General features: G+C 38.9%; 1 protein-coding gene across 5 annotated transcripts in view; it reads left to right on the top strand.

Annotated features, from left to right (window-relative positions):
* LOC129248525 (tyramine beta-hydroxylase) overlaps window positions 1–24,038 on the top strand; it is a 75,909-nt gene that overhangs the window by 37,707 nt on the left and 14,164 nt on the right. For all 5 annotated transcript variants that reach the window (XM_054888103.1, XM_054888100.1, XM_054888102.1 and 2 more), the window contains one exon: window positions 19,522–19,880. In XM_054888103.1, the coding sequence (XP_054744078.1) occupies window positions 19,522–19,880 (359 nt within the window). The remainder of the gene's footprint in view (window positions 1–19,521; window positions 19,881–24,038) is intronic.

The following is a 24,038-nucleotide window of genomic DNA, read 5'->3' as shown; positions in this document are numbered from 1 at the left end:
GTCTACTCTGGGAAAGAGATAGCGCTGGGTTTTGCGTAAACGTGCAAAGTCGCTGCAGCTCTCGCATTCGGTGGATGCCCTTACCGGGCATTGTGCGTTTGGTATCCATGCAGTAAGGCTTGGGCTTGCTTCAAGTCCTTTCTGCGGAAAATTTCTTCTGCTCAACTGCGTTGGTCATCATCCTCCAATCCAGGGCTCCTTCTTCCTTTTCCCCTTTGTGTTTACTCTGTATGGCATCTTCTTCTTAATTGGCGCAATAACCGTTTACGCGATTTTGGCCGAGTTTAACAAAGCGTGCCAGTCGTTTCTTTCTCGTGCTAACCGGTGCCAGTTGGACACACCAAGTGAAGCCAAGTCCTTCTCCACCTGATCTTTCCAACGCAGAAGAGGCCTTCCTCTTCCTCTACTACCACCAGCTGGTACCGCTTCGAATACTTTCAGGGCCGGAGCGTTTGTATCCATTCGGACGACATGACCCAGCCAACGTAGCCGTTGGATCTTTATTTGCTGTGCTATGTCTATGTCGTCGTAAAACTCATACAGCTCATCGTTCTATTGCCTGCGATATTCGCCGTTGCCAACGTGCAAAGGTCCAAAAATCTTACGCAGAATTTTTCTCTCATGCACTCCAAGCTTCGCTTCATCGGATGTTGTCATCGTCCAGCCATACGTTAGGACGGGTATGATAAGAACCTTGTAGAGTGTTAGTTTTGTTCGTCGAGAGAGGACTTTACTGCTCAGTTGCCTACTTAGTCGAAAGTAGCACTTGTTGGCAAGAAAGATTCTACGTTGGATTTCAAGGCTGACATTGTTTTCGGTGTTAATGCTGGTTCCTAAGCATACGTCCTTTACAACCTCGACGCGAGTGCGCCGACTGTTTGTTTGATGACAGGAGGTACTTCGTTTTGTCCTCGCCCACGACCAGACCTATTCGCTTTGCCTCTTTCTCCAGTTTGGAGAAAGCTTTCTAGTTCACAAGTGTCAAATATGATTGACACACGACCGTTTGCATCCTTTCCGATGGGGTGATTAATTTTGCGCCACCTTATAGATAGCATTGATCTTATCGACAAAAGCTGGAAAATTTAGGGTATTTTCAGCATTTTTTTACAATAACAATATGGAAAACGATATTTACATTTTTTGGGCTTTTAATTTAACTTCTTTTACATACAAAAATGAGAGAAAGATTTTCTTTTTAATTTTAATAATTTCAAAAATGGCGCTGAAGTTGACCCTCTCGAAAAACTGGTCCAGGACGGTGTTGTCCATTTTGGCTCTTCTATTTATCTGAAACACAAAAACCAAAAGAATTACATATTAATCAGTATGACTGTATGTCCAGTGCTAGAATAAAAAAAATTACAAAATAGGTCGGTTTTGAATTTGACACTCTAATAATCGGTTTTCTTTTCAGTTTTTTAATACAAAAAAATTCGAAATAATTGAAATAATAATATGATTCTAGTACGGGCGGTAGCCATTGATGTTGTGAACGACATATTAAAATTTCAGACGATTCGGTTGAATGTTGTTTTCTCTTTTGACAACACCAGGCCGAAACAAGTAGTTTTGAGGTAATTGAGTTTAAAGTTTTGAGAGTCGCCGCGTGACGAATCTGGCTCTGCCTGCTAAAACGGCTGTAGAATCGAAAATACTGGGAATATCCTTCCAAAACTTTGAAAGTATATTTTAGAAGCCTATCCTTTCGAATTCACTGGAGAGGACGACATCAGTTAAAATGATAGAGAGAGTTCCTTGAAATCAGTGGGGCGCTTTGAACTACTCCTACTCTAGCGCTTAATGTAATGTTAAATGTGGTACCTATAGACATCGCAGGCAGAGTTGCCGCTTCACGTACCGCAATCAGACTGAGGGGTTTCGGCTATAAGCTCAATCTCACATATGGGCACTCAAGCATCCTCAGAAACTTTGAGTTCATCCCCTCGTCGACGGATCAGTGCGTCCCTCGCTTAGTCCAAGCGGAACTTTCTCCAACCATATTCCATCAAGGGAGGAGTGGACCGGGGGCAACGCTTGGTGACAGGGCCTGATTAACCTGTTCACGGATGGCTCAAAGTTGGAGGGTAGGGTTGGAGGAGGAGTATTCTGCACAGAGCTCCCCATCAAACTCAAATTCAGGCTACCGGATCACTGCAGTGTGTCCCAAGCAGAGGTGGCCGCAATTAAAGAAACAGCTGACTGGCTACTTACTTGCGTAATAACTGTTAAGAAGGTAAATATTTACTCCGATAGCCAAGCGGCAATTAGGGCCCTAGGCTCTATGATGGTGCATTCGAAACTGGTAAGGGAATGCCTGGTCTCTCTCGGTTGCATCAGGATTCTTCGATATAGAGATAATTTGGGTACCTGGTCACAGTGACATTGCTGGAAACTGCGAAGCCGACGAGCTGGCCAGACAAGGGACCTTTGAAGTGGTGTGCCCGCGAAAGGAGAGGATCGGGATCCCCTTGACAACCTGCGCTCTACTCCTGGTAGGATGGGCTTTGCACCAACTCAGCAAGCGCTGGGTAAGTACACGAACGTGTAAGCTCGCGAAGTCCTTCTGGCCACGAGAGATATTCTGAGGATGACAAAATCTCATCTCTCAAATTTCGTGGGCATCCTCGCGGGGCACTGTCCACGGGGTACACATGCCGTGAGACTTCCAGTCCTTTTCGCGTCAGCTGTATGAAGGATGAGATGGAACCATCTCAGCACCTGCTCCTTAGCTGCCCAGCTTTCGCGGGACTTTTCTGCGCCTGCTGAGGCTAACACAACCGCAGACTAGTCACCGTTCATAGTCCACAAACACTTAACCCTCCCCACCCCTTTCCCTTTCGTCCTCTTTCCTTCACCTTTTTCCCTCTCTTGCAATGGTATCACAAATAATGAACCAAACTTCTTTCATCCAAGTGGGCCCACTCTCTGGACAATCATCACGACCTAACCGAACATCCTTTCGAAATATCAAAAAAAAAAATTAGTTTTTGGAAAATTCTAGGCCACCTTAAGTGCACGCCAATTACCAGCGTAGATGTTGAAATTGTTTGAATATCCAATGCATAAGAATATACTCCGCAATAAGAGGTAATCAGTTCATTTTCATATTCATGTTATTTATCCTAATAAAAATATTAAAGCTAAGTTTGCATTTTTAATTCTATACTTACTCTGAATTATTTAATATTTTTCCGACTTTGCCAGAGGTTTTACACTTTTTTTGAATGGAATTCAATAGATTTTTACACAAGAAAATTTAGCCATTAGATTCATATTTTCAACATTTTTAAATGTTCAGAATTATGTTTTACAGCATATTTTTGGTTATTCTATATTACTATAGTATTAGATAACAATGTGCTCTGTGTCGCCTCTTCACTCCTGCCTCATAATACCATATGTATGAAAATGTATGTAGTTGCCTACCTGGTCGTGATTTAATTGAAGGCGATTCATCACACACATGCGTTTACGCTACGGTATGCCATAGGGGCTGCTAAAGAACACAAATTTCCACCATCATCCACCGAACTCGAGCTGCACGAAGCGTGATGTCTTGAACTTTTGCACCGATGGCAAATGATTGATGTTTGTTGACTGAAAGTGTGTGCTGGATCGATCAACAGTTGCCTATTGAGTGTAATCGACTTAGTAACTTTATTAAAATGAGATACATTTGCACACTACAGTTTTATGGCCAAATTTACCGCAACTATAACATTTCACAGAATATTGATGAGGCATGAAGTTGTGATTTGTGGAGGTTTTTGGTTGAATTACGACAAGAATTAAAATATTATACTTATATGTAGCTACTTTTTTAAGAAATCAGAAAATAATTTTTTTGTTCTAGTTTGCTTACAAAAAATAATTAAAATATAATTGAATTATTTTCAGATAGAAATTTTCCTTACTAAACCAATATTTATCTCTTCAGCGCACATTAATAATGTTGTAATTTAAAAAAAACAAAAAAAAAAATTTAAAACCTCTCAGCAAAGCATTATGGAGCACTTCAGAACACAATACATGCATAATGAAGTCCAAAATAAACAAGATTGATAGGAGCTTTCTTCTGATAACTTCGAATTTATATATTCAAAATAGCCTCCAAAATGGCCTCGATACACTGTTTTGCGCGATCTAAAAGCTTTTCGAAAGAGTTTTTCAGGTCATTGACCGGAATGTCCTTCAGGACGTTGGTATAAGCTCTTTGCATGGTCTATATGGACGCAAAACGTTTTCCTTTCATGGCCAAATGGAATTTCGCGAATAGCTAGATGTCACAGGGAGCCATATCAGTCGCATACGGTGAGTGATTGATGGTTAAAATGTGATTTCTAGTCAAAAAATCAGTCACAAGTGTGCATCGATGAGATGCTGCATTATCATGCAATAAGTGCCAGCTTCCTCCTTTGCGGTATTCAGGGTGAATTCGCGGAATGCGATGCAAACTAATGCTTCAAAATACCAAGATAGAAAATTGCATTGACGGTTGGGCCCATTGGCACGAACTCCTTGTGAACAATTCACTTGGAATCGTAAAAACAAATGAGCATCGACTTGATTTTTGACTTCTGGTGGTGGCTCGTCTGGGCCTTCCATTCGGCACTTTGACGCTTAGTTTCAGTTTCATGTTGGAAACACCACCTTTCATCACCAGTTACAATGTTGTAGAGGAAGTTCTCGTCTTTTTTCGCCTCTTTAATGAGGTCTTTCGAATGTTGGGTTCTGAGCAATTTTTGCTCCTCGGTTAATTTGTGCAGAATGAAATGTGCACCGACCTTTTGTAAGCCCAAATGATCAGTTAAAATCGATAAATTGACGTTTTGGAGATATTCAACTCCGATTCCATGAATTTCAACCATGATTTCGGTTCATTTTTCATAAATTTACAAACAATTTCGATGGAGTTTTCGGTGATTACTGATTTTGGGGCCGTACTATTCATTGTCATTTATGTCCTCACAACCATCTCAGAAAGGTGTAAACCAGTCATGAACTCTAGCACGAGATAGACAATCATCGCCATAAACTTTTTTCATCAATTCAAATGTTTCGATAAATGTTTTACCGATTTTGAAGCGAAGTTCGATATTAGCTCTTTGTTCGAAACTCATTTTTGACTGACACTTTAGACACAATAACTTCGCTCCCACTGAACCGTATGTCACCAAGCTTTCACTAGAAGTCAGCTAAGGATGTAGCTTCCAACGCACACACTCATTAAGAAGATGGCGCCATCAAAAGCATTTTTATGACGCCAGTCTTGTTTATTTTGAACTTCGCCTTGTATATCTGCTTTCTCTTTGATCCCTTCCGGCCAAATTTTTATAACCGCGCACTTACGCCCAAGGGTATTATAGTTTTGTTCGGCTGTATTTAACTGCATTAAAGAAACGAGATAAATATAGGTATAAGGTGGCGCAAAATTAGTCACCCTTTCGGAAGATTTGGCACTTGTGAACTAGACAGCTGCAGTATACAAGCAGATAATCAGAGGAAATCAGAAATCACCTTATATCGGATGTTTTTGAAGCGCTTGAGATCTTAAAATTATAATACAAAACAAAATTGTTAATGAATTTTTTTTATTATAATCTTATAATTATAATTTCATGGGTTTTTTTTCAGTATGATATCCGGCATACTTATATGTATATCCGCCGGGGCTGCGAGTTACATGATCCATTCGATAAGTTCAAAAAATCGATAATGAGGCGCGTTGTATGGCAAGTTGCGCCGTCTTGTTATAAACAAATGTCGTCGCTATTTAGCCGATTAATTTTTGGAAACAAAAATTCAGCACAGCGATAGCACTCGCCATCCACCATAACGACAAGTCCTTCCTCATTTCGAAAGTAAATTTCCATATTTAGAAGTTCTGTCAGGCGTTAAATCATATTCATAGTTATGGATAGTCCTCATGCATCTAAAAAAAACATCCGAATTATGCCAAAACGCTTAGAATGATTAGGAGTCGATTTTGCCATGTCTTGGTCAATTCGTGTGGCTCCAGAAACTATTAATAAAACTCCCCCTGACTTAGTACACGCATTGATCCGACCATTATTATTGAAACCGGATAAAAGCCACGCTCAATTTTTATATAATAAGGCAAAATTTCCTTCAATCTCTCTGATGTTACAAGCTATAACTCCCATTGTGATTATCCTCATAATTGTTGGCTGGACAACCCTGGTCCTGCTTCAGCATACTATGTATCGTCGCATGTATTTTTTTAGGATATTTTTTGCACGCCATGTAAAAACAGAGTTGGGTGTACGTACCCTAATACTCGTATAGGGGCAATGAGTAGTAAATATATGAAAATAGCGAGAATAGTACAATTTTTGGCCAAAGCTACAAGAAAAGAAAATACGTACCCAAACAAGAGCCAGTCATAGGTAACACATTAAACCTCAATCTACCTACAAAACATCCAAAACATATTATCCACAACTCACCTTCCTGGATACTAAACCCTAAAGCAATTAATACTACCCTAAGTAACTTAAACAAAAACAACACGAAACCAATCCAGTATCAAACAAAGTTTCACGAAATTAAAGAGAAATACCACAACTATATCTTCATATACACAGACGGATCTAAGATCGACAACAATACTACATACAGCATAACCTCACAAAACCAAGTTATAAAAATGTCAAACCTACCAAGCTATAGCTCAACATAAAAAAATAAAAAAAAAATAAATAATTGGCGCGTACACTTCTGTTAGGTGTTTGGCCGAGCTCCTCCTCCTATTTGTGGTGTGCGTCTTGATGTTGTTCCACAAATGGAGGGACCTACAGTTTCAGGCCGACTCCGAACGGCAGATATTTTTATGAAGAGCTTTTTCATGGCAGAAATACACTCAGAGGTGTGCCATTGCCTGCCGAGGGGCGACCGCTATTAGAAAAATGTTTTTTATTCATTTTGATTTCACCGAGATTCGAACCAACGACCTCACTGTGAATTCCGAATGGTAATCACGCACCAACAGCTCAACATACTCTGCAGAAATTATACCCATATGTGAGGCTATAAACACAATAAAGAGCAAAACCAAAAACTTCGCAATATGTTCCGATTCCCTCTCGGCCATCAACTCAATAGTAAACAAATACAACTACGATCACTATCCAACCAGCATTAGAAACATTATGATAGCGAAATACCCTAAAATCAAACTAATTTGGGTACAGGGACATGCCAACATAACCGGAAATGAATTCGCTGACTACACCGTCAAACAAGCACATCAAACACCAACACTAATCACAGATAACTCCAACTTAACCGACATTCAAAAACATATAAAAAACATTTCGATAGCAAACATCACCATACATGGAACTCAACTAATGACTGGTACCAACAGGTGAGCCATACAAAAACCCACATAACGGAATTTATAAAAAATAATAAAAATAGGGTGACCCGAGTAGACGTCATAAAGTTCGGGCGTCTTCGTCTAGGGCATACAAAGACTACACATGGACATTTCATGGCCAACTCGAACCCAACTACGTGCACGTGCAAGCCGGACGTAAGATGTACCATACCATACCCCATATTCTCCTTCATTGCCCACTATACACCGCCCGCAGAAGCAAATCTTCAGCAACTCAAATCCAATGACGCATTTATCTTCCGCAACCTCCGATTCAATATCTTTAATAACCAAAAACCTTAAAATAACCAAGCTATACCATAGAATTTAAGACACAATACAAAAGTACTCCATATACACAGTTTAAGCGTAAGGCCTCGACGCTATCGCTTTATGTTACAATTAGCTTATAAGATTTACTCTTTAAGTCAATTTTTTTTAAATAAATAAATAAAAGTACAATTTGCAGTAACACTTTAGTAATGACTAATTACCACTATAAGTACGGAAAAGTGTACGAAAACGCCAAAGCAACTTTTGACATCATTAATTCAAAATTTTTTCCACCTTAATGCAAATAGCTTTGCAATAATTCATACCAATATGAATTTCATTATTGAGCATTACAATCCATTCCAGTAACAAAACAGTTAATATGAAAGTAGAATATTCTTATTAAACAGCACACGTGCATGCAACACGCATACATACATACTTATACATGTACAAATTATCCCCCACCAAAATGAAATAGTCATCCTACCAAACAATAAGACAAGAAGATAACCAAGAACATCCAATAAACTGAAATACCATCAACAATTCATAAAATGCCAACATGCCACTTGAGCGAACGTTTATGAGAAATGCTTAGGAATTTTATCCACCAGCATTTCGTGTTCTTAAGTTTAACCTTACACACCCCCTAATGTGCTCTTCCATTGCTAGTATGTAGTATCGTAACTCGGAAATGACAACATCAGAGTAGTAGGAGTAATAGTCAGGCAAGGACTTGCCAGTCGATGAGCGTGAGGTTTGATGAAAACGTCAATGCCTTAATAAGGACACAGGAATTTCTTAGCATCGCATTCTAAACGATTTCATCATCAGTACCAAAAGCAGAACGTGCGAAGGGCAAAAACACAGTTGTTGGCGGCTCCGCCTCCGCCATAAATATGAGTGTTCGAAGGAATAAATTTTCGCACTCGCTAATACGACTTGTCATTCCTTGGTGCTTGAGATCAGATCACTTTACGTTTCACACCGATTATGAGGGTATTTAAGCAATGTAATGGGTATTGGAAATGTGTGTGGAATAAAAATGAGAGTGATGAGAATAGATTTTTACCCGCATAAAGATTGCTAGGCAGCGTATTTACGTACTCGTACATACATACATACATACATATATATATATTCATAACTTATTAATGCTATGTTTATCGCATCACCGAATTTTAACGAAGCCTTTAAATTATGTAGAGCTCTTTGATAGATTATTGTCGACTTGCTTCCGCTGTTATTGCTTTGAATATTAAATAAGTTCGTTCGCATACCATCTTGATCAAAAAGTTCCCGGAACAACCGCCAGGTAACCCTAAAAGTCAACCGATTTGAGTTCAGTTTTTTTTTGTGTGGATTTTTCACCATGATAACGCACCATCGCACAATCGCATAATTATTAGTGAATTTTTGACGAAGAACGAAACGAATACCATCCAACAGCCATTGAACGCACCTGATATGGCCCCCTGCTATTTTTTTCTGTTTGAAGGAGTCAAAAAACCAGTCAGGGGAAGCTCTTTGGCGTTTTAGCTGCCGAGGCTAAGTAATGGAAAAATCGAAAACGGCTTTGATGGCTATACCGAAAGTAGAGTCCAACAAATATTTTGAAAGCCGAAGCAAACGCTGGCATAAGTGCGTTGCAGTTGATGGGGAGTACTTAGAAGCGAATTTTCTGAATATATTCCTGGAACTTTTTGATCAAGGTGGTATGTCAAATTTCAATGCTGAGAACCGAATGAAATGATTTTGAATATCTTTCCCAAATACGTGTGCATATATGTATATACCTGTTTGCTGATTAGGTTAGGTTATGGTGGTAGTCGGTCCGTATAACCAACTCACTTAGACCTCACTGGTCCGATGTGATACCACTGTGCGACACGGGAACCTTGTTTATTAACTTTCGTGAAACCATTTTGAGGCTCTTATGAAGCGCAGTATTGGTCTAATTTCCGCGTCAGATAGTTCTGTAAGAGAATTGAAAAAGTGTTTACCTAGACAACCTGCTCTGATTTTAGCTAAGGCTGGACAATTGCAAAGGAAGTGCTCTACTGTTTCTTCCTCCTCCTCATCTCTACAGCTTCTACAATATTCATGGGAGAATACTCCTAGTCTCAAGGAATGCATTCCAAATGGCCAGTGGCCGGTGACACAAGCCACGACCTTCGAGATATCTTCTCTTGAGAGGCTAAGCAATTCCTTTGTTCTTTTCTTGTTTATTTGCGGCCATAGAAGCCTGGCTGTTACGCATGAATCTTCGTCTTCCCATGACTTATTGGCCTCTTGAATAATGTTGTTTTTTATTATTAATTTACTCGTGGCCAAAGGTATTCCAATGGTACTTTTATCACGGAACAGTTGAAGAGCAGTACCTTTTCTGGCTAGCTCATCAGCTTTACAGTTTGATTAATACATATCTTAAAAAATTCATACACACATTTCTTAAATTCATAATTCTGTGTCAAGGAATATATGAACATGCCACCATGGGGAGTACCATTACAAAGGCAGTAAAACTCGAAAAATTTCCTATTCATACTAACACAAAACCCGTCGAAGTGTCATTAAAAGCTTTACAAAAGTAAAGTCTTTTTGACCAATATTCCAGCTTGAAAGCTGACTCAAAACTGCATGAACTTCCTCCCAATAAAAAGCTTTCCCAAAATAGGTCGCTATATAGAAACATCATTCTTAAAACTCAAATCAATAAATTATTACAAAGAGTGCGTAGTCGGTGTTTAGGTATTTCTGATAGCATAAGATAGGAGATCCTATTGGTGCCAGGAGTTTTACCTTTTGCGTGTAGAATTGCAAATTCCATTTCGCTCGAGCTATGTAGCTGATGGGGTGAGGCTGGTAAAGACAAATGTTTAAGAAAGCCAAATGTGTTTTTCTCTATTGTATGCTTTTGAAAAATTATTATCCTTTGAGTACTTAGAACAGAGAACAAAAGAGTCCGTTAAAAAATTTTGCTCGGATAATGTAATCCTGATCGTCGGGTTGTGCAAAATGGCAGTCAGAGATCGAATATTCGACCAAATTCTTTTAGGAATGGATAATGATGTAAGTAACTCAAAACTTTCTTTTTCCACCAAAATAGACAAATTGTGAATTGTAGGTAAAATGATTACTTCGTATTACAATTCATCACTAGTTTATAACAAGCGTGCACGTTCACACGTCATTTCATACAGACACGATATACTCGTATATACCTACTTCGTAATATTTTGCAAAAATGAAAAAAACAGAGTATGCAGATATTTTATTTATTTTGTTTTACTTAATTTTTCAACATAAAATACATAAAAGTGCCCACTCATTTCATTGTAATGCAAAAACAAAACAAAAACATACAGAGAATTTACGCCCCCAACTTAAATGATACATTTTAGATTCTTTATGAAGTTTGCACTTCGACTGGTTTTTTGTGATACAGTTAAAAACGAGAGACTATTAATTTTAAAGTATTTCCTTATAGGTCTTGGTTGGGTATCCTTTATTATCAATTTCAGCTTGAAGTCTACGTGGCGTGGACTCAACCAATTTTTTTGTGTATTCTGGACTAATTTGGTTCCACTCTTCAAGTATCGCCTTTTTAAGATCCATAAACCAATTGCAAAGTGACTGCCCTATGTCCTCGATAGCCTCACGAATTCCATCTTTGAGGTCTTGAATCGAACCTGAGCTGTTGGCGTAGACCTTCTCTTTCACGTGGCCCCAAAGAAAAAAGTCACAAGGTGTCAAATCACAAGACCTCGGTGGCCGATTGTGATTGCCTCTTCGAGAGCTAACACCGTCCGAAAACTTTTCCCGTAAAAGATCAATGGTTTCGTTGCTTGTGTGGCACGTAGCGCCGTCTTGTTGAAAATAAACGTTATCCAGATCAATACCATCAAATTGCGGCCATAAAAAATCGTTAATCATCGCTAGATAGCGCAATCCATTCACCTATAATACCTGTTATTGGAAAAGCCTATAGTACAAGTAGCTCACAAATTTATTTATTTATTTTTTATTTTATTACGCCTGCAATAAGTACGGCCGTACTCCAAATTACTGGGGTTCTACGATATATAGATGGTCAGGCGCAAACTGCAATTTCTTACTTCTATTCCTTGTACTTATTTTATTTCGTTTATTTCGACTAAAACATAATAATTTTTAAAGACCACTTAGAGCTAATACGAGCTAAAATTACTACAGACAGTTAAATAAATAAATCCAACGTAGAATCTCTTTTGCCAACAAGTGCTATTTTGGACTAATTAGGCAAATGAGCAGCAAAGTCCTCTCTCGACGAACAAAACTAACACTCTACAAGGCTCTCATCATGCCCGTACTAACATATGGCGCAGTAGCGTGGACGATGACAACATCCAATGAAGCGACGCTTGGAGTGTTTGAGAGAAAGATTCTGCGTAAGATTTTTGGACCTTTGCACGTTGGCAACTGCGAATATCGCAGGCGATGGAACGATGAGCTGTATGAGCTTTACGACGACACAGGCATGGCGCGGCTACGCTGGCTGGGTCATATCGTCCGAATGGATACAAATGCTCCAGCTCTGAAAGTATTCGATGCGATACCAGCTGGTGGTAGCACAGGAAGAGGAATATCTCATCTGCGTTGGAAAGATCAGGTGGAGAAGGACTTGACTTCACTTGGTGTGTCCAACTGGCGCCGGTTAGCACGAGAAAGAAACGATTGGCGCGCTTTGTCAAACTCGGCCAAAATCGCGTAACGGGTTATAGCGCCAATTATGCATATTCTGGCGCCTTTTACTTAATAAGGCATTCTTTTAGAAATTATGTTTTGTTTAGAAAAACATTACTTTTTTCGAGATTCGTAGAAGAACGAATATTTCGTGTAAAAAATTTATTAGCGAACCGTGTAGTTTCAAAATCGTGTAGAAAGAGAGTTAGGTGTATATTTACAGCTTGTTTACTTGTGTCAATGTTTTTTTAATTTGAGAACTGGCAAATGTACTTTCTAGGATAAACAACTGTATTTGAATTTACATTTGTGAAAAGTGGTTCTCCTGATGAATAATTTATCTGGATGTTCTTCCTTAATCAATAATAATAGCTCATGGCGGTTGTTAAAATATCCGCTGATATTTCGTTGAACTATTTTCAATGTCATTAGGAAACTACAGAGGGAAGCGCAGATATAAATATATGTATATGTGTATGTATGTATATGTTTATGTATGTCAAACAATATTGAGTATGTACTAATATTTTTTAAGTGAAATTTGATTGAATTCACAATGTTTCGTCATCAGTCAACGATTCAGCTTGTGTGGCGAGAATTTTTGAAAGAGAGGGAGGTGGAGTAAAGAGAGAATTAATTTGAGAAGAGGAAGAACTAGGCGTAATTGTTTGTGTGAGATAATCAAATTGAGGTGATATTGATTAACTTAGGGTAGCTGAATTAACCCTTTCGGTACGGAAAGCCGCTAACGGAAATACAAATTATTTTATATGTTTAATAGTTGCAATGGGTGAAATAAAAGTCTTTTGACCCATCAAAATTGTAGGTATCTTCAAACATTGCCGGGACATATAAGTCCCGTTCGGACCGAAAGGGTTAAGAGAATTAGATGACTTAGGGGAATTATGATGGTTACGCTGTTCTATTTTTGAAGCTGAGAAATCGGATGCAATGGTTTGAGTAGCATTAACCGTTGGCTATTTATTTAGTGCCCCTTTCCAAAGAGGATAAATTTACAAGGTTTGGTTACTAAAGTAACTATGGTGAAAAACAAACTTGAGCGGATAAATCCGGCTACCATGTGGCATGCCATGTGGCACGAGTCAAATTCGCTGAGAGCCGGTTAACGGTCTGATATTATATATATATACAATATATAACTGGCGCGTACACCCTTTTTGGGTATTTGGCCGACTCCAAACGGCAGATATTTTTATGAGGAGCGTTTTCATGGCAGAAATACACTCGGAGGTTTCCCATTGCCTACCGAGGGGCGACCGCTATTAGAAAAATGTTTTTTTTAATTTTGGTGTTTCACCGAGATTCGAACCAACGTTCTCTCTGTGAATTCCGAATGGTAGTCATGCACCAAACCATTGGCTACGGCGGTCTGATATTAGTCATAGATTTATAGAGGTGTACTATTTAGCAGACTCTCTAAGCGAATTTGATAGAATCAGCTGTTGGGCTGACGTCACTTGGGTCACGAAGCGGTTTGTTCACGAAAAAACTGAGATTGTGTTAGTGAGACACGAAAAAAACAACACTTCGTTGTCATCTGAACCACGACTGATTAGACGAGTGTGTAAATACATGTGAAATAATTGTGCAGAATTCGGTTACAGAATCTTTCAAGTGACGTGGCAGCCAAAGGTCCCCTCACAATTTTTCTCCAACCATAGCTAAATAGCTAATTTGGTAATCTATCATCCTTGCCAGAAACTACTTTTAACATATCTATCATTGACAAAATATTTAAAACTGATTTTAAGTTAGATTTACGGCAGTCATAACTGGCTTTTGGTCTGTGGGAGAACAAGCAGCCAAAATGGGCATCCCTCACAGAACATACTGTCACAGTTGTAAACAACCGGAGAAAAGAAAAAAGAAACAATCTTCCATTTCTTCTGCCTTATGGAAGGATAGAATGTTAACCCTGGGTAAACCGCTGTTCGAGAATCTGGAACAACTGTCTGACTTAGATGTCAACAACCTGATTCCTGAACCGCACAGACTGGATATAGTCATACTGTAAATAACTGTAAAACAAGTTGGTAACGAGGATGTGGCAACAAAATGGTGCGGAAGTGCAACCAAGTTAGATTTTTTAATGAAATCCGTTTTATTTACTTATCTATTAGTTATTTATATAATTACTAGGTGCACAACTAAGTTCCCGCTGTTTGTCAATAGATGCCGCCAGCAGTGTGTGCTAGTCGATTCTAACATAACCTAAACGTCATAAACCAAGCTTAGACATATGGTACAATAAATAAACTGCTTCGACACATTAGTAATTTTGTTTTGGTATCATATACTTTTGGTTTTGTGAAAATGTCTGATTTTGTGCCGAATAATCATCATTTGCAGGAAGTATTGATTTCCCTCTTTCATTCGAAAAAAAACGGCGGCTGAAGCGCATCGAGAGCTACAAAAAGTTTATGGAGATGCTGCTTTAAGTGAAATAACGTGCCGGGATTCGTTCCGTCACTTCAAAGACGGTGATTTTAATGTTGACGACCGTCCACGCGAAGGAAGGCCAAAAACTTTCGAACACGCTGAATTGGAAGTATTGATCAATGAGGATCCGTGTCAAACGCAAGAAGAGCTTGCTTCAGTATTAGGAGTTACCCGCCAATCCATTTCCAAACTATTGCATGCTTTGGGAATGATTCAGAAACAGGGGACTTGGGTTCCTTATGAGTTAAAACCAAGGGATGTTGAACGTCGTTTTTTCGCCTGTGAGCAAAAAACGAAGGGTTTTCTTCATCGCATCGTGACAGGTGATGAAAAATGGATTCATTACAGCAATCCAAAGAAAATTAAGTCATGGGGACTGCCCGGTTATGCTTCTACGTCGTCGCCTCGGCCGAATATTCACGCTGGGAAGGTTATGCTATGTATTGGGTGCGACCAAGTTGGTGTTATTTATTATGAACTGTTTAAACCAAGCGAAACCATCATTGGGGATCGGTATCGACTTCAATTGATGCGATTGAGCCGAGCACTGCGCGAGAAGCGTCCGCAATACGCGGAGAGGTATGAAAAAGTGATTCTACAGCATGACAACGCTCGGCCTCACGTTGCCAAACCCGTTAAAACCTACCTGAAAATACTGAAATGGGAAATCTTACTCCACCCGGCATATTCTCCAGATATTGCGTCGTCCGATTATCACCTGTTCCGATCGATGGCATATGGTTTAGCTGACCAGCAGTTCCATTCATATGAAGACATCAAAAAATGGCTTGCTCCGTAGATAGCCTCGAAAGATGAACAGTTTTACCGATGGGAAGATGGGAAAAAGTGGTGGAAGATGGGAAAAAGTAGTGGTCAGCGATGGGCATTACTTTCAATGATTCACTAGTAACCATTTTTTTTACCTGGTCACAGTGGTATTGCTGGCAACTGCGAAGCCGACGAGCTGGCCAGACAAGGGACCTGTGAGGTAGTGTGCCCGCGAAAGGAGAGGATCGGGATCCCCTTGACAACCTGCGCTCTACTCCTAGAAGGATGGGCTTTGCACCAACTCAGCGAGCGCTGGGCAAATACACCAACATGTAAGGTCGCGAAGTCCTTCTGGCCACGTTTGGATAGGAGGCGTTCGAGGGATATTCTGAGGATGACAAAATCTCATCTCTCAAATTTCGTGGGCATCCTCACGGAGCACTGTCCGCGGGGTATACATGCCGTGAGACTCGGAATTGCTTCTAATCCTTTTTGCGTCAACTGTATGGAGGATGAGGTGGAATCATCTCAGTACCTGCTCCTTAGCTGCCCAGCTCTCGCGGTACTAAGATTCAAGCATCTTGGTTCTCACTTCCTGCGCCTGCTGATATAGCAGGTCTTGATAACAAAAATCTGATGAACTTCATAAGCAACATAAAGAGGGCTAACACAACCGCAGACTAGTCACCGTTCATTGTCCACAAACACTCAACCCTCCCCATCCCTTTCCCTTTCGTCCTCTTTTCTTCCCTTGCAATGGTATCACAAAGATTGAACCACACTTCTTTCGTCCAAGTGGGCCCACTCTCTGGGCAACCATCACTAGCTAACCTAACCTAACCATTTTTTTAGGAAAAAGTTGTATTTTCATAAAAAAAAACAGCGAGAACTTAGTTGCGCACCTAATATTAATATCCTAAATGCAATTTTTCTTACAGACTATGAAAAACAGATTAATGCTAAACAATTCAATCAAAAATAAATTAAACCAATAATTTATTTGTTTCATTTTAATAAAGAAAATGTAAATTTTTGGAAGTCTAGTTAAACAAATCATTTAGTAACATTTTGAAGTAGAACTTTGAGGAAGAAAAATCTATGTCAGTATGATTTGAAAGCATATTAAATTCTCTAAAAATTCTAGAAATCAGAGGATTCGAAGAATAATTAATTCTAACCATCCCTAACTAGAAAATATCATGATTTCGCAAGCTTCGCTGCAAAAACGGTGAATGAATGCAAAAGCAGCTCTGTGCCAGCTGTTTATTATTGCTTCTTTTATGATTGCATTCAATTCGAATCTATTAAATGCGATATCAGTAGGCCCCATGAAGCAATAATTAAAGGTGATGTAAGTAGTCTAATTTTCACCCTGTGTTAGCCATCTTGGAGCTACTTAATAAATCCGTGTTGTCCTCTTGGAAAAGCTACTTTTTATTTCAGAGCAAATTCTAAAGAAAAAGTACTCAAAAGCGTAGAAATTAAAATTTTTGCTGAAAAAGTTAGCAGGCAATATTGTTTTGCCTATTCCCTTTTGCTTAGACTTTCGCATCTTTCAATTCTATTGAAAGTTCTGTGAAAATTACATTGATAATAGCTGCTACATAGCCACATTTAGGTAAGTCTTTTGTTGCAGATTATCAATCTGATTTTTTGTTAATAACTGCTTAAAATTTATATACACAACGCAAAATTAATACTTCGTTGCTCCACCTTTTTGCTTGTAGCCGGCTTGGCATCGATTCCACTAACTTTTTGCAAACATCAGGGCTTATTTTATTCCATTCTTGCTGCAGAGCAATTTTCAAGAGTTGTATTGATGTACACTGCCTTTCCTGCATCCGGCGATCTAATTCATCCCACAAATGCTAAATGGCATTGGGTCGGGACTTTGTGCAGGGGTTTTTATTACCTTTGGACAGTTACAATATATAACAACCAGCTCTTGACGTCATATGAGGAATGTTTGGGATCGTTGTCCTGGTAGAATTGAAAACTACTTTCGATGCCCAGTTTTCTCACGCTTTCTTTCAAATTTTGTTTCAAAATTGTTAAATAAACGTGTTTATTCATTATTCCACCAATGAAATGCAATTTTCCAACTCCTGACGCCGCCATGCATCCCCAAACCATTACAGATCCACCACCGTGTTTAACCGTTTTTCTTAAATTCTTGCCTTCCAACTCCTTGTTCGGTTTGCGCCACATTTTACCCCTTCCATCACATCCAAATAAATTAAATTTACTTTCGTCAGTAAATAATACCTAAAGAATGAATATTAAAATCATGAAATTGTTATTTTTTCCCCCACTTACAGTGCTCCAAAAATCGAAATCCTTAGCCATATATTGGCGAGCAAAAACAAGCCGGTCATTTTGGTTTTTCTTGCTTATTAGGGGCTTCTTCCGCGCAACTCGGCCGTGAAAATCATTTTTTCGAAGAAGCCTTCTTATTGTTTCGGGATTTACCTCCACCCCAGAAGCTTCTTTAACCATCGCAGTTAATTTTGGAGCAGAAATGAATGGATTTTTCTTCACTTCCCTTAGCACCATGCTCTCATCTTTGGAGGAAAGCTTCTTTGGACGGGTTCCACGATGCTTATTTGCAATGAAACCATTTTCATTGTATCTAGCAATAATATCGTGCACTGTTGACTTGCTTTTTTTTATCAATTTCGATATTGCTCGCTCACATTTTCCGTCTAAGTGCAGTTGAATTACTATTTTGCGTTCCTCCAATGTAGACTGTTTACCATTACGCGGCATTTTGCAAAATACTTTTATAAACTCACCCACTGATTGACAAGACAACAATGAACAATAACTTTTAATACAAGTATAGAAAATTTAGAAATAACGGTATGCATATTTGCAAAACATGGTTTGCCCGACTTTAAATGTGAGACAGAGAAGTGGCCTTTTTCAGTTTTTTATACATTAACATTTTATAAAGCAACTTGGAATATATTTTTTTTGTTGTTTTTAAATAAAACAATTTTTGTGCAAAAACAGAAAGAGGTAGAACGTGTTTTCTTTCATCAAAACATAGATATTATGTCTAGAAGTTTTCGTATGCATCTGCCCGACTTTGAATGTGAGTGACTGTATATAAATTTATCTTTTTTTAACACAGATTTTATACTTCTAACTTTGCAGGTAATCCCCTTAAAAAATCAAATGTATGATTAGCGGACGTGACGAAATAAAAGTGGTTTTTCCTCGTTAAGAGTTTCCACTATTCTCAAGTTGTTTTATTTATTACTTCAGTGTAGGTTTACAAATGGCACATATAGATTCCTATCCGATGCATGGTCAAAATACATACATATATGACACAAATCTATGGGAATAGTTAAGTTAAAAATGTAAATAATTAAGTACCACTTATAAAATAACATAAAATTATTCTATGGCTTACAACGACCTTTTTCAATTTTTTACTACATTTTCAGAAAGGGGATAAACTTATGCCCTTTTTTCCCTTGCTTCCAAATTGCATCAATGGATTAAGTAGCAGTCGAAATCAGTTGTCAAACTTTACTTAACCTTGTATAATTGAATCATGAGTAGGCCCGCTGATTTATTATTGTTTTCTTTTGCAGTGTACATTAGAATGTTAACACAACATGAAATGTCAAAGATCCGTTCCATTCACACTAACGTCGTATGCTTGTTGTCATTTGCGTAGTGCCACCACCTTGAATGAATTCGCCCTGGTTGCTACCATTCAGCAATAGGGGGCCGTCGTACTCTTTTAGTATATATTATAATTTTTGAATTTCTTATTGTACTATTCTGCAATAATTTATTTTATTTTCTATACACATATACTCGCATTACGTATAAGTTCATAATCAATCACAAAATAATAACTTTCAATAAATTCACAGGTTTATCGGACACGAAACTTCATGAAATCTATCTGGACAACGCTGAAATTAAGCTCAGCTGGATGGTGGATTGGTATAAACAGGAAGTTCTGTTTCATCTGCAAAATGCCTTCAATGAAAAGCATCGTTGGTTCTATTTGGGCTTCTCGAAGCGTGGCGAAATGGGCGATGCAGATATCTGTTTCTTCGAGAATCAAAATGGATTTTTCAACATTGTCACTGATACCTACACAAGTCCGGATGGTAAATTTGTGCAAAAAGACTATCAGCAAGATTGCGAACTGTTCAAAATGGATGAGTACACGTTGGCATTTAAGCGAAAATTCGACACGTGTGATCCACTGGATTTGCGGATGCATGTAAGGAGAAGTACAATTGTAATTTATAAGTGCAATGGTCAAACTGAGAGGTTTATGCTAATAGTTAAAATTTCATTTAATTCCTTTAACTCCTTTGGTTTCATTTTTGTTTTTGTAACAACCAGAAACAGCATGTCTGATGATTGGGTTATGGCACATGATCTTAGTCCAATTTTTTATGAGGATTTCAAATCTGTAACTAAAATTTCAGTATCAGCGGTTTTATAAAAAAAAACACTAATATTTAAAGATAATCATATTTTATTCAGTTTTTAAGTTGAAAAAAACTTTCTGTTGTTTGATTTTCTTTTTGAAGCTGAAGGCATACAGCTGTTCTGAATGCCCCAACAATAGTCAGCCATCCACCGTACGAAGGTCCTGGTAGAACCGCTCTTCTTGTTCTTCACTTAGATCCCCAAGATTGGCAGGGAAATAGTCGAGGTGGTTATGAAGAAAGTACAACTTGACGCTTATGATACATCCAAGACTTTGAAAGTGACTCATTAGTTCTTCGATGTGTTGGGAATAATCAGAACTTTTTTTATTCCCAAAAAGATTTTGAACAAGCCAAACAAACTCAATCCATGCGTTTTTCTCGATCCCTGTCATGACTTCCGTAAAATTTGGCGACTTTGTTGGCCTAGAAGGAAGTTTTTAAATCGACACATCCACATATTTAATTCTATCTAAAATTGAAAGGATATTCCCATTTGGCTCGATTTTTCCGGTTAATGCCAGTTATGTTAACCAAACAAAAATAACAGTTGTCGTGGTGGTTCACAAGTTCCTTCCAGATCATAGCAGTTTCGTACCTAAATCTATTCCTTTTCTTATTTGGCCACAAACGTTGAAATTCAACGCATATTTTGCATGCCTTTTGGGGAGTCCAAGGCTCATTTTTCATTTCCAACGGGTGACCTAAGTGATTTTTGTAAACCTCAATTACGAACGGAGTCATATTGAGTCGGTATTCCTTAAACATATACTCTCGGCTAATGAAACAAAATTGATTCGGAACATTTACACAAACTCGTCTTGACGATGCCATGTGAAATTATAATAAATTTTTTATAATTATTCATCAAACGAGCAATAAAAATCAACGAATTATTAACGAAAGCTATGTCTCGTAAACAAGAACTGTCACAAATAAATTGAGGGTATATTTATGATCAGCGACGTAAAATTAGTGATCATCAAGTGATAAATCTCAATCATCAGACAAAAGTTGCAATTTTGTTGGCCAGTGTAATGCCTGATTCTACTGAAAAAAAGAAGCTGAATTAATATTTCAGAGATGCTTTGGCATTCGGAATGACATGTCCGCTGGAGAAGGATTTCAGCGGCCAGGCTTTGTAAAACAGAAATCTAAAGTGGTAAATGATTTCCAAGAAATCGGTTATTTGGTTATTTTGGATAAATATTATTTTCTCCAAAAAAAAATATTCCCCGAGAGCTTCGCTTCGAGCACTGAATAGTGATAGCCTCTATAAGTGAAATGGCTACATGAAAGGCGAAGACACTTTTTTATCTGACTTTTTCGATACTTTTTTATTCAGAAATCGAACCACCATGCATTAGAATTTCTTCAACGATTCAAATTTTCAAAGTAATTTTAAGATAGTGACGTGAGTAGAGTCTCGATTACATCGATGGACCAGCCCAAAGTATGATATTATTGAGCTCCTTCAGCATAAATGTTTCAAGAGAGTGTATCTCTAATTGGAAACCAATCCTTTAGTTTTCTTTTACTGTGTACATTCAAGGCGTAATGAAACATCAACTGACAGAAAAAGTTTTCTTCTAATAGCCTCTAACCTCCTAAGATTTACAGCCATACAACAGGTAGTCATAAAAAATCATTTACCATTCGGAGGCAGGTCCCTCCATTTGCGGAAAAACACGAAGACGCATACCACAAATAGAGGGAGGAGCTCGACCAAATACCCAACAAAGGGTGAATCATTATTGCATTTACTTTAGATTACTTTTTTTACTCTTCTACATGCTGGTGCGCTCGTTACTGGTTGGAATATGCCTGTATTTGCTTTCGATCCAAATCATATGATATAATGCGATGGTCTTAGCGATATTTCAGGAAACTGCGAAGCGGATGAGCTGACTAGGGGACCTGTGGTGTAGTTTTCCCGTTGCCTACTTGCGGTCTGCTCCTGGAGAGAAGGGCTGCGGCTCAACTCAGCGAGTGCAGGGCAAGTACACAAACTTGTAAGGTCGTGAAATTGTTCTGGCTAAGTGTGTATCGAAGGCGCTCGAGGGATTTTCTGAGATTCACAAAATCTCAGCTCTCGAATTTCGTGGGTGTCCGCGATATATGTAATGCTGTGACATTCGCCATTGAAATTGAAATTTTGTAAAGGTCGAACCAAGGAGCACCAGGAGATTTGGTGGCTCTTAAAACACTCAGGCTAAAAAGCCCATTGTATTTAAAACTCTGGAAAGGGGGTAGATAGTCAAGGGGGGAAGGAGAAAAGTATCAGAGAAAGAGATAGGAAAGCATAGAGACAGAGATAGAGATAGCTAGTCCTGTAAGAATTTTCTATATTCTTTGACAAATCTGTAAATATCCTCCAATTTTAGAGAACGAATATTACTCATTTTCATGACATCGGAACCCAAAACTCGTAGCCGTGCTCTAGCAGAAGCAGGGCACTCACAGAGCAAGTGCTCGCCTCCTCCAAGCATGGCAGGCACACTGGGTCCTCAATGATTCCAATGGTGGTCATATGCTGACCCCATGGGTTGTGTCCTGCAATTATACCGACCATCAACCGAACGTCTTCCTTCCAAGTTTTAGTAGAAAGTTTGACAGTTTTCTGTTCGGACTTGTCACAAAGCACTTTGCAGTTCTGCATCGTTCTATGTAGACCGGATCATCGCTCTTTATGTAGATTGCCTACATAATCGCTGATCCAATTCATGATTCCTGCGAAACTGATTCCAATTATTGGCTCTGGCCCTTGTGGGGGCACCGCTGATCCACGGTTGGCCAATTCGTGGGCAATTTCGTTTCCTTGAACAGCGGAGTGTCCCGGAACCCACATAAGTACAAGCCGGTTTTGTCTTGCGACAGAATTAAGCCTCTTTTTACGTTCTTGAACAATCTTTGAGGTTTGCTTCGCATTCTCCAGGGCCTTCAATGCCGCCTGACTGTCACTGAAAACTCCAATCTGTTTCCCGCTCCATCTCCTCCATCTCTCCATCTCAGGATGGCGAAAATTTCCGTTTGGAAAACAGCTGCCATTTCCCCCATATTATCGTTTAAGTACCATCCGGCTCCAGACCCTATTTCATTCTTGGACCTATCGGTAAAGAAAATATCCGTCAGACCTCCCTGCATGCATGCGTGTGTCTCCCAAGTCAGCTTCTTATCCAAGATTACTCCTAGATAATTAACTCCATCGGAAAGACCAAGAGTCACACCTTTCAGTGTTGGAAGACTGAGTCCATCCAATTCCCGTTTTCTCGTAAACAAGACTATGGTTGTTTTATTCGGATTAACGGAAAGACCTTGTCTCATGCACCAGTCAGCGATTTTGTCCAGAATCCTCTGCACTTTCGTGCAAAGCTTCCTTAGGGATTTATCCGATGTTAGCGCACAGACAGCGTCCGCATATGCTTGGGCATGAAAACCGAGTTCCTGCATCTCCGCTAGTAGAGAGTATACGACGAAGCACCACAGCAGCGGATAAAGAACACTCCCTTGGGCGCATCCTTGCTTGGCCCTGACTGTGATTAGTTTGTCACTGTTCTCACCAGCGGTTAACACCCTCTCAGAGAGCATGGAATATATCCATTTTACAATGGTTTGATTAAATCCGTGTCGTTCGGCAGAAGAACATATTGAGGCGAAAGTGGCTTTATCAAAAGCCATACTTCGAGCCCTATTTTCGTCAGCTGTATGGAGGGTGAGGTGGAATTATTTCTGTAGCTTCTGCTTAACTGCACTGCTTTCGCGGGGCTAAGATTTAAGTACATTGACTCTGATTTCTTTTCTACTCCTTGATATTAAAAACCTGTGGAACTTTATCAGCAGTATAAAATGGTTAACAGGCCCTTAACTCAGTCATGGTTTTGTCGTCATTAACAAATATACACCCTTTTCAATGGTATTACAAAGAACGTAGTTTAATTTTTACC

Source organism: Anastrepha obliqua, chromosome 5 (genome assembly GCF_027943255.1).
Source record: "Anastrepha obliqua isolate idAnaObli1 chromosome 5, idAnaObli1_1.0, whole genome shotgun sequence".
NCBI lineage: Eukaryota > Metazoa > Arthropoda > Insecta > Diptera > Tephritidae > Anastrepha > Anastrepha obliqua.
Note: the sequence above shows the minus strand (reverse complement) of the source record. Positions and strands in the feature narration are given on the sequence as shown.